Genomic DNA, 12,287 nt, shown 5'->3' with positions numbered 1-12,287 from the left:
ATGGGCTGGGCTTGGTCTCAGCCAGGGCCCTTTGCACAGAGTGGGGTCCAGTCAGACATAAAAATACATGCTCTGGCCAGATCCAAGGGCAAGGGGCATGGCCTGGGAGGCTGCTTGGCTGGGGTCCCTTTGGGATCACATTTGGAAAACCAGCCACGTGTTTGAGATTCTTACCCCACTTTGAGTTAGAGATCAAAGCAGGAAAACATTTACAGTGTCTTTAAAACGTTTGAATTTATTACTTGTGTTTGGGATTTGACCACTGGAGAAAGTGGTCAGAAAGATTCCCTGTGTCTCTGAATCCCGAGTTAGGTTGGTAATGAGTATGTTTGTCCATGTTTGGCTTTCAAAATGGACTCCCGGTGTTCCATGTACTTGGGCTTCTATCACTTTGCTTTAAATTCCCGCTGATTCTCATCTCAAACAAAATGAAGAGCTGACTCCAAAATATGTAGCAACTTCTTTGCCTTCTCTAGTCAGGTCAGTTTTATTTGTGTGTTCCCTGGACATAAAAGCCATTTGGAAATGGCTAGTGAATGGACTGACACTTTGACAACTCAGTGCCCCAAATGGGGAAGTTCTGCCACCTTCTTTACTGTGACACCTCCTCTGGCTTCCAAACACTAGAGAAAAGACTAGAGTTGTGTCTTCACTCAACGTCCAGCCACCATATAAAAACCAGAACACTGTACAGACATTGAGCACCCAGAACAGTGGATCCAGTGTGTGACCTTTTGGGTTCCAGTGGCACATTTCATGTGTGCCTGACTCTCGGAGGTCCTCTGTCTATTAAAAACCAGAATGGTGAGATAAAGAGAAGGTGGAACAACCCAGAAATAGAGAGGTCAAGGTCAGAATCTCTTCTAGGTCTCCCAGGAGAGGGAGGATGTGCATTGGTGATAATTTGTCAGATAGCTTGTCAGGTAAGTCTATGTCCTTGGGAAGGTTTAGATGACTCCTGATGGTGACATGAATTGACTATTTTGTTTTGGCCCCACAGGTCCCAACTCAGAGGCTCCATCCTGCAATGCCAACTCTCTCTCCTGCCCTTCCTCCTGTACTTGCAGTAATAACATCGTGGACTGTCGAGGCAAAGGCTTGACGGAAATCCCCGCCAACTTGCCAGAGGGCATCGTGGAAATGTAAGTGCCCTGTGCCACCCCTCCATCCCCCTGGTGAGTTCACCTCTCCATCACAGCCAACCCCATGCTAGGCTATCACCATGCTGGTTGTTAGAGATGACAGTTACAAACACTCAGGACTCTCTTCATTGTCTTTCTGGGTTTTCCCAGGTGTGATAGCTCATGGTCAAGTTCGTGAACTCAAGAACAGAGTTCAGATACACCCACCACCTATTTTTCTAAAGAAAGTTTTATTGGAACACGTTTGCATCCATTCACTTATCTGCCGTCTATGGTTGTTCCTGTGTGGCAGTATTGACCAGTGGCTGTTGGGCCCACACAACCTAAAATATGTTCTGTCAGGTCCTCCTCCGGATGTTTACCAAACCCTGACTAGTGTCACACTGTCCCATTCTGGCTGTCCCACTTACCACCTATGAAATAATTACTGTCCTTGTTAGCTTTTCCACCTATAAGGATGTGATAATTACAGCATTGCATGTCATGGGTCATGATGAAAACCAAGTGAAATACTGGTGCTTGAAACATGGACAAGGGCTCTATAACATGGCCATGGTGGAGGAGGAGGAAGGAAGGACACGGATGATGAGCTGAGGGTACAGCTGTCACTAGAAGGTCACTGAGTTCTTCATTTCCAATCAGATTTCTGTCCTCTAAACAAAGGAAAAGATTGTGTGTGTGTATGGGATGTACAGATGTCAAAAATTTCTGTCCTCTAAACAAAGGAAAAGATTGTGTGTGTGTATGGGATGTACAGATGTCAAAAATTTCCACGAGGTGTGCAGTCTTGTTACCCTTCCCTCTGACACTAGAAGGCAGCCATTGCCTCATTCTGGTCAGTCAACATTGACCTCGATCGAGATCACTCTTGAAATGGCCACAGCTGTGTGCATTTTCTGTGTTCACCTTTAGGTGGCTTTATTGACACCATTATATGGAGCCCTTCTACTGAAAGCATCACTAGATAAAAGTCCTCCAATAAAAGATGTACTTCTGTTTCACCATCCCCTCCTCCCACTCCTTCTCTTCCTCCCCCTCCCCCTGTGCACACCCCTCTCACCCCAACTTATTCCAGTAGATTCATTCCCATTGACTCATTCCCTCATATATTCACTCAGCAAGTACCTATTGTGCACCCACTGTGTTGCAGTCTTTGTTCTGTGCTTGGAAAGACAGCAGTAAACAAAGTAGACAAAATTTCTGCCTTTATAGCCAGTGCATGGGAGTGGGGTATAAACAATAACCAAACCAAAGTAAATGATACAGTATGTTAGAAAGTGATACGATCTATGGAGAAAAGCAAAGTGAGAACAAGTGAGAGAAAAGACAAGTAGCCATCTGGAGGAATAGGTAGAGGGTAGAAATACCATGTCAAAGGCCCTGAGGTGAGAGTGTGCCTGGTACACCAGAAAGCCAGTGTGGCTGGAGTGGAGTAAACAAAAGGGAAGGTGGTAGGGGACTAGGTCAGAGAAGTAAGGAGGGCGATCATGGGATATGGTTTTACCCTGATTGAGATGGGAAGAAACATGACTTACTACAGTGCAGTCCTACTTTCTCCTTTCTTCATCCACTTCACTTTCTCTCTGATTCCCTTCAGAACTCTCCTCCCCATTCCCACTGGGCACGGCCATGCCTGCACCCTTTCTGCAGGCAGGAGCTAGTGATAAGAAGTGCTTGCTGCAGCCTCTGTGGTCTTTACCCTCATTCTTCTCTTCCCAGTCCCAGCAGTGGGGACCCTGCTGCTTCACTGTAGCTATCCACACTCCCCATAGGCCATTGTCCAGTGTTGGGGAGCCCTCGCTCCCTGGAATTCTCTGAGCCCCACCCACCTCCCACCCATCCCTTCTCGTCTCCTCTTCTGTCATCTGTCTTCTTTCCTGTTCTGCTTTCTTCTCTGCCCACGTCACTTACCACCTCTGTCTCTCTCTGCTCAGTTAATCCTGTGCTCTCCTTTCTAGGACCTCTCCCCATTCCTCTCCACCCACGTTAGGGTGAGACTCTGACCCTCCCAAGGTGGTGTTCCAGTCTGAACGCCTGCCAGCCCTCATCTCTGTGCAGATTCCCATGACCCCTCCTGTGTTTCTCTGCCCCACCTTGCTCCTCTCTCCTTCTCTCTGCCAGATTTCATCTTCTGTCCTTGGCAACCATAGACCTTCCCTTGGCCAGGATCCTAAACCGCAGTCTGCTGGACGAGGCTAGTCTAGATCATCAAGCTGTAGCCAGTATCTCCCACTCCAGCCCTGATTTGGGAGCCCTGGGCCCACCCACCCTCCCCTCCTGCTTTACATCTCTGTACCCACAACGTGGGCCCTGCAGGTACACAGCCCAGGTTTCAAGGAGAGAGAAACTGCAGGTGTCCACATTAGTAGTGCACCTTTCGCAGGCTAGACCATACCTGGGTGGTTCGGCTCACATCGGGACAGTGAATTTCAAAACAGTCATTGACGAGCTATTGTGGTAATTGCCAAGGGACTGTGTGATTACTACTGAGTTTTTCCCAGTGTCAGGTAAAGTGAGAGTCGAGAACACTATGATAAGTTTTCCACTGAGCAAAAATATCATTTCGAGCAGTGTTCTTCAAGTTACTGGAGTTCTTCATTATCATTCTTATCAAAAATAGCCTTTATTTTTACAAAATGATGGTGCTGGAGGCAGAGTATGTGTGGGTTATATGTGTGTAATTAATGATATAATTATAAATCTGTGTTAAATATGTAATATGCACACATACAGATTACCTTAATTCGCAAAAACAAATAATATATCACCACCTAGCCTGTAAAATCTAAAAGTCTAGCTAGACTGTTTCCAAAAATAAGACAACTACCAGGTAGTTAAGAGTGAAAACCATAGACTCGGGCAGGCCCAGGTGCTGGCGTAGGCCTGCCTTGTGGCCACTGGCAAAGAACTTTTCTGAGCCTTGGTTTCCTGACCTGAAATACAGAGGCCAGTGGTTCTCTGTCAGTGGGTCATGGGAGAGTGAAGTGGTGTGTGCTGTAAAACACTTGACATTGTGTCTGGCGTGTGGCTACACTAGGTTAGCAATGATCGTTGTTATTTTACAACCAGAAGTGCTGCGATGATTACCTCCAGTTTCATTAGGGGTGCAGCTCAAGTGGTAGAGCACCTGCCTTGCAAGCAAGAGGCCCTGAGTTCAAACCCCAGTACTGCCAAATAAGGAAGGCAGGGAGAGGGGGGGAGGGGAAAGGAAGGGAAAGGAAGTGAAGGGAAGAAAGGGGAAGGGAAGGGAAGGAAGGAAAGGTGAAGGGAAGAAAGAAAGGAAAGAAGCCGTATCTTAAGAGCTGTCCCATAAAGACAGGTCAGTTCTTTCAAGGGTTGGTTGAGAGAGCAGAAGGAGGCTAGCCACATGCAGTGTGGCTTGGACCTGGGAGCAGCTCATCTTCATGCAAATGTATGCAGACATGGTAATGAGGCTGCCTCTGCTTATTGGGCACCCATGGTCGACCAGATGGATGGCACAGGACTTCTCTCGCTGCGCCTGGCCTCATTCTCCTCTGATGAAATGAAGCTGAGAAATCAAAGCAGATGATGCCGGTCTCCATGGCATGGCTGGGAAGGGCCGTTCTAGGGGCAATGTGTAAGAGAAAACTTGGGGGCAGGCAAGTTGTTCCTAACAGCAACAAAGCCTGGGCCTGAGGACCTTTGTGTTGGCCTTAAAGTCTCTGAAGCAGCAAAAACAAGTCCTCTTGGAAGTAGGAGAATGCCAGCAGGTGGGTGGAAAGGCAAGGAAAAGATGAGAGTTGGTACTAGGACTGGAACTCAGGGCCTTGCACATGCTAGGCAGGGCCTCTACCACTTGAGCCACACCCCCTCAGCCCTGGGAGCAGGGAGCTGGAACAGCAGGATACGCCCCAGAGCAAGAGTCTGATATGTCATCCCAAAGACATCTGCACTTCACCTTTTCCTCTTAATGTAAAGAACCCCACTTCTTGGCACGGCCACCTGTGTAGTGTAGATTCATCACCTCCCCTTTAGCAATGCGTGCTGCCCTCGCAGGCTCTCTGCTCCCTCATCTCCATCCTCAGCTATTAGCAATCTTTAAAATGGCTTCAACCTTGGGAGAGGTTCTGCATCCCCAAGATTTGGAAGGGACACCTTTCTCTCACGCAAAGCAGTCTGGCAGAGTCTCTGAGATTTTTTGCAAAACCAAAGCAGCTCAGAGAAATGTGTGCTGGTCTCCTCGTGCGTATCAGAGCCAATTCCTCTAAAAATAGCTTGCTTCCAGAGCCCACAGCGAGAGGGTTCACTGCAGATTTTCCTCGAAACTCAGTTCCCGTCAAGGGCACCGTCTGCATTGCTCCCTGATGTTTCTCTGAACCAATGCCAGCCTCCAGCCAGGAGAGATTCGGGGAAGATGCGGAGGCCTGCACAATCCTGTTCTTGCTGTTAAGACTCCTTCCCGAGCCTTCAGAAGCTCTGGTGGGACCATCTGTACTTAGAGCCCTGGCCTCGTCTCTGCCCCATTTTTGTCTGGTTTCACTCTGAACCCCTACCTGGTGTTTTCTGGAGTCTCCTGTCCTCTGCTGTGGTAGCTAAACTTATAATTTATGTGAAGGAGTGAGGCTGTGGATAGGGTTCAAGGTCAAGTTGTAAGTGAAAGCGTCTGGGATGGAACAGCCCCAATTTCCACCTGTCTCCCTTCAACCCCATTGTTCATTTGAAGTGAGAGACAGCTCCTTTACAACAGCAAATATTTCACCAGGACACTGGTCACTCAGGGCTTTAAAAAATCAAAGTAAACCAGCAAACAGAACCAAGGAGCAGGAGTGCTCCAGAGTGCTCCAGAAGTTACAGACACCAGGTTCTTTTTTTTTTTTTTTCCTTTTCTATTAAGATTCTTTTTTATTTAATTTTTATTGTTTTATTATTCATATGTGCATGCAATGCTTGGGTCATTTCTCCCCCCTGCCCCCATCCCCTCCCTTACCACCCACTCCACCCCCTCCCTCTCACCCCCACCCCCTCAATACCCAGCAGAAACTATTTTGCCCTTATCTCTAATTTTGTTGTAGAGAGAGTATAAGCAATAATAGGAAGGAACAAGGGTTTTTGCTGGTTGAGATAAGGATAGCTATACAGGGAGTTGACTCACATTGATTTCCTGTGCATGTGTGTTACCTTCTAGGTTAATTCTTTTTGATCTCACCTTTTCTCTAGTACCTGTTCCCCTTTTCCTATTGGCCTCAGTTGCTTTTAAGGTATCTGCTTTAGTTTCTCTGCATTGAGAGCAGCAAATGCTAGCTAATTTTTTAGGTGTCTTACCTATCCTCATATCTCCCTTGTGTGCTCTCGCTTTTATCTTGTGATCAAAGTTCAATCCCCTTGTTGTGTTTGCCCTTGATCTAATGTCCATATAGGAGGGAGAACATACGATTTTTGGTCTTTTGGGCCAGGCTAACCTCACTCAGAATGATGTTCTCCAATTCCATCCATTTACCAGCGAATGATAACATTTCGTTCTTCTTCATGGCTGCATAAAATCCCATTGTGTATAGATACAACATTTTCTTGATCCATTCGTCAGTAGTGGGGCATCTTGGCTGTTTCCATAACTTGGCTATTGTGAATAGTGCTGCAGTAAACATGGGTGTGCAGGTGCCTCTGGAGTAACCTGTGTCACAGTCTTTTGGGTATATCCCCAAGAGTGGTATTGCTGGATCAAATGGTAGAGCAATGTTTAGCTTTTTAAGTAGCCTCCAAATTTTTTTCCAGAGTGGTTGTACTAGTCTACATTCCCACCAACAGTGTAAGAGGGTTCCTTTTTCCCCGCATCCTCGCCAACACCTGTTGTTGGTGGTGTTGCTGATGATGGCTATTCTAACAGGGGTGAGGTGGAATCTTAGTGTGGTTTTAATTTGCATTTCCTTTATTGCTAGAGATGGTGAGCATTTTTTCATGTGTTTTTTGGCCATTTGAATTTCTTCTTTTGAGAAAGTTCTGTTTAGTTCACGTGCCCATTTCTTTATTGGTTCATTAGTTTTGGGAGAATTTAGTTTTTTAAGTTCCCTATATATTCTGGTTATCAGTCCTTTGTCTGATGTATAGTGGCAAATATTTTCTCCCACTCTGTGGGTGTTCTCTTCGGTTTAGAGACCATTTCTTTTGATGAACAGAAGCTTTTAGTTTTATGAGGTCCCATTTATCTATGCTATCTCTTAGTTGCTGTGCTGCTGGGGTTTCATTGACAAAGTTCTTACCTATACCTACTAACTCCAGAGTATTTCCTACTCTTTCTTGTATCAACTTAAGAGTTTGGGGTCTGATATTAAGATCCTTGATCCATTTTGAGTTAATCTTGGTATAGGGTGATATACATGGATCTAGTTTCAGTTTTTTGCAGACTGCTAACCAGTTTTCCCAGCAGTTTTTGTTGAAGAGGCTGCTATTTCTCCATCGTATATTTTTAGCTCCTTTGTCAAAGACAAGTTGGTTATAGTTGTGTGGCTTCATATCTGGGTCCTCAGACATCAGGTTCTTAAATGTCTTGAGAACCCCAGGTTTCTGGGGGACAGGTCTGTGGAGGGAGGGGGATAGGGCAGACACAGGTGGCTTGAAGGGGAAGCTGATCCAGCAACCAAATGGTTGAGAACAGTGCCTCGGGTTCCATCTTGCACTTGAATCCTGGCTCTGCTTCTGACTTTGGCATGTTTCTTAACATCTCATGCCTCACTCAGTTTGCCCCTATGCAGAACTCAGTTCATCATTCCTTCCCAGAGACCTCCCATAAGGACTAGAGAGCAAAACACATGGGAAAATAGCACATGGGAAGCTACTTTTTTTTTTTAAAGAGGTGTCTAAAAAGCAAATACCTCTGCAGGTGATGTAGAGGATGATTTGGTCTCAAGTTCTTCTCCTGTTCTTCATCCATTTGTTCCTGAGATTAAAAATGTCCTCTGCAGGCACCCATAGACATGCATCTAACAAGAAGTGCAAAGCTGGCGCTATGTCTGTGCCTTTGCTCTGTAGGTGATGCCAGGTGTTCTGCAGACAGCCGGTGAGACATGGCTGGTGTCAGATTAATGTACTCCTCACCTTTACTGCAGACCAAACAAAAATTCAGTGGAGAAGTCTAGGACTCACTCAAGCAACAGTAACAACAGGGATGGGGGGAAAAGGGCTTCAGAAGTTGAGCCCAAAACGCAACCTTGAAAAGGGCCCCCTGCAGCTCTGTTGTAGGCACAGGAACTGGACCATTGGATGCTGAGCTGTTGTCTGATCTCCAACCTGATGACTTAGGATGATTTGGGGGTGGATAAACATGGAGTTTCCTTCCTTCTGCAGAATCTGGACCTCCTAACAAGCATTCCCAAATTAAAGGGAGACTAAAAGAAATGAGAAAGAGTTAAGAAACCAGGAAGTAGTGTCTGGGGGAAAGGACAATATAGTCCAGGGGTTAAAAGCCCAGGCACTTGCATCAGACAAATCTGAGTTCAAGTCCAAGACCTGCCATTCTCTATCTACCTGAGCTTGAACAGACTGATCTCATTCCACATTTCTTCATTCATAAAATGAACATACTAATAATACCGCTTGCTGTGTGGTACTGTGCAGAGGATAAGGTGAGCCGTGAGTGTGGAGCACAGAGCCTGTGTATGAAAATGGTACATGTTCACGTTGTCATCCCTACCAGTACTAGGGCTCCAGCACCTGTCTCAGGTGACTAGCAGACGTGCCCCTGTCCGTGTCTGTAGCATCACCTTTACTTATATGTTGCCAGAAATAAGTCGTGTTCAGTCGCATGTCTGTGAATGACCGATGATTAAGGATGGGCAGATCAATACAGCTAGTATCCCTGTCCGATGCTCCCATTGTTTTTGCTGGTGCAGGGAGAGCTCAGCTGTTTGATTTGTATGTCTGTTTGTATGCGAGTGCTATTAGATCAGTTTGTAGCCTGAAAGAATGTTTGCCAGACAAAGAAAGACACATGTGCCAGTTAAGAGACACCTAAAACAGCTGTTGGCTTGACACATCCCGAAATGTGACTGTTTTTGCTAATGGGAATGCTTCTTTTTCTTTACACTGAAGTCTTTCCACTTGCACACTAGACCATTGTATCCTTGCTCTCAGGCTGCAGGGCCTTTCTGGGGACACCTGCTCTGTAGGGACTGTGTGTGTACACACCACACACACACACACACACACACACACACACACACACATGCTCACACTCCTGTTGACGGGGGCAGGGGCTGTTTGCCCTGCAGATGAGCAGGACTAAAGCCCCAAAAGAATGAAACGTTCACTGGTTGACAGTCCAGGCTTTAGAATCAGACAAATGTGGGTTGAAATCACAGCTGCAGCTCTTCCTGGCTTTGGGAATTTGTTTAAAATGGGGGTGGAGCCAGGTGTGGCTGCACAAATTTATAATCCCAGTTCTCCAGAGGCTAAGGCAGGAGGATGACAAGTTTGAGGCCATCCTGAGCTACATAAGTGAGACCCTGTTTCAAAAATATAAAGTACTAAAGTGGAGGTGGTAAGAACTAGTAAGATCTGCCTTGAAGAGGTGTAAAAACTGACATACCATGTAAACCTCAGCCCAGTACCTGACATCTATGCACCTGACACCTATTAGCTTTTGCTGTTGTTATTCCTACCCTTGCCTTTACTTTTCATTTAAGGTGCACACGCTGTTCACAATCTGCCATCCTCCCCCTTCCCAGAGAAGTCCCTGAGGCCTCCTGGGACAAGGTCGTCCCCATGATATCATGGCCTTGGCAATCCATAAAAGGTTGGCTCTTCAGCCAGGACCTAAAGCCAGCAGAGAAGGAACCACAGACAGAACCATCCCAGAAAGAGCAAGCCCAAGGAGTGAGAATGAGGGCAAGGTCTCTGCCAAGGTCAGCAGGCTAAACCTGGGACTTTTTTTTCTGTATCCAAATACAACACCTCTGTGCTCCATAAGAACTTTTTATAAATACAGTCATCCCCTCTGTGCTCCATAAGAACTTTTTATAAATACAGTCATCCCTTCACATCCAGAGGGGCCTGTTTCAGGACCCCCATAAGCCCCAAACTTCTCCACGCTCGGGTCCCTTATCTGAAATGGCATAGTATTTTCATAAAACCTGTGCATGGCTCTAGATCACTCATGACATGTAACAGTGTAAATACTGTGAAGAGTTGCTAGACTGCATTGTTTAGGAAGTACTGACAAGAAAAATGTCCGTGTGTGTTCTGCACAGATGCAATTTTCTCTGAGTGTTTTTGAGCCACGGTTTGTTGGATCTGTGGATATAGAGCCCACAGATGTGGAGAGCCCAAGTGGTCACATCGGTGTTTTGCCTTTCCTCAGCTCCTGCAGCCTTGCCATGGAACACCGATATCCAGGATATCAGCACTGCAGTCTTAATCCCTTAAACTTTTATGCAACTTTGAAAAAGTCATATTAGTCTCTGCATCTTGGTTTCCCCATTTCCACAAATAGAGAGAGGCAGTGTGCCCAGCCAACAGAAAAAGAGACACCAGCTCTGTCACTTACCAGTTCTGTCACTTTGCACAGGTTATTTGGTCTCTCTGGGTTTTCTTTTCTTTTTTGTTCCCCCTCTTTCTTGATGTTCCTGGGATCTGAACTCTGCTAGGCAGGTGCTCTACTGCTTGAGCCATGCCTCCAGCTCTTTTTGCTCTGCTTATTTTGCAGATAGGGTTTTGCTTTTTTGCCCAGGCCAACCTCAACTCTGATCCTCCTATTTTACACTTCCTGTCATTGCTGGGATGACAGGTGTGTACCACCACACCAACTTTTTTCATTGAGTTGGGGGCTTCCTAACTTTTTTACCTGGACTAGCCTGAAACCATGGTCCTTCTGATCTAGCCCCTCACATAGCTGGGGTGACAGACAGACACCACTATACCCAGCTATTAGTTGAGAACTCATGAGTGTTTTGCTGGGGATGGCCTCTAACACTTGATCCTCCCTATCCTCCCAAGTAGCTAAGATTGTAGTTGTGAGCCACCAATGCCCAGTTCCTCTAGGTTTTCTTTTCCTCATCTGAAAATGGGACTGATACAGCTGGCCTTGTAAGGGTAAGGATTAAAGAAATGATAGACAGAAGTCGGCAGCTCTTCCTGATTATGGTAGCAATGGAATTTGGTTCTGTAATAGCCCACTTGGGCTAGTCCCCATCAATAGATTATCAAACTCATGTCCTCATCATCAGTTACATGCAGGTTAATGGGCTATGAGCTGCACACAGAGCCAGCAGACCTCACACCCAGCCCTTGCTCAACGTGCACAGGCTCTTGGCCTCCAGCAAGGAGTGTCAGAGCCTCCTGCAGAGGCAGAGGGGTCGCCATCACTACAGACATCTGTTCTCTCAGAGGTCTCATCCAGCCAAAATCCCTTGCCAGAGCAGCAGGTGAGCCCAGGGTTTCTAGAAAGCATCTGACACCTGATGGGCAGCCCAGAGGTCCACAGAGATGCTGTCTTGCCTGAGAAGTCCCTGATGAGCTCTGTGCTCAGCTGAAAAACAAGAAGGCCTTGGAACTTCTTGGTCAAAGTAGGCTTCCTCTCTGGGTGGCTGTATCCAGTAGCCCACAGCCCCTGAGACCCTGTGGCAGGTCTGGTGGTTCACTACCAGCCAGTCAGCTGACCAGGCCCTGGGCCAGGCTGCTTTTACTGAACTCCCAGGGAAGTGTCCTCTGGTCCCCTCCAAAGGGACACAAAGACATTGGTAATAGACCATGACAGGCTCATTTGTAGACTCTATTCATCCAGCAGCCAGGAATGATCTGTCCTGATGCTCTGGCTCTCCTCTCACCCGCTCTTCTCCTCCCTTCCCCCTCCCCGCCACCTTTTCCCCCTTCCTTCTGCCTGGAGAGTGATTTGTCTGTGTTATGGGTGGGCCTGACAAACCACTCCACATTAGCAGCCGAGATGTTGTTTGAAATGGGAAAATTGCTGGCAAACTGCTCCATTAGCGGTTCCAGTAACAAATACTCCGTTCCCCCAATGAAGATGAGATCGTAGAGGCACAAATTAATACGACTGTCTCCCCTGCTATGCAGCAGGGATTACTCTTCAAGATGAATGGGCTCAGCCCAGCCAGAAATGTGCTTCCACAAAATGTGGCCTCCAAGGGAACCAGCTCCTCCCCTCTCCCCCTGTGCTCTTCCCTGCACCCCCCT

General features: G+C 46.8%; 1 protein-coding gene across 1 annotated transcript in view; it reads left to right on the top strand.

Annotated features, from left to right (window-relative positions):
• The window catches only part of Slit3 (slit guidance ligand 3), a 557,919-nt gene that overhangs the window by 437,485 nt on the left and 108,147 nt on the right, over window positions 1-12,287 (top strand). Inside the window, exon 9 of the mRNA XM_074057753.1 lies at window positions 1,001-1,142. Coding sequence (XP_073913854.1) covers window positions 1,001-1,142 — 142 coding nt within the window. The remainder of the gene's footprint in view (window positions 1-1,000; window positions 1,143-12,287) is intronic.

The sequence above is a fragment of the Castor canadensis genome, chromosome 16 (assembly GCF_047511655.1).
Source record: "Castor canadensis chromosome 16, mCasCan1.hap1v2, whole genome shotgun sequence".
NCBI classification, from domain to species: Eukaryota; Metazoa; Chordata; class Mammalia; order Rodentia; family Castoridae; genus Castor; species Castor canadensis.
The sequence above is the reverse complement of the archived record's forward strand: the minus strand, read 5'-3'. Positions and strand labels throughout refer to the sequence as shown.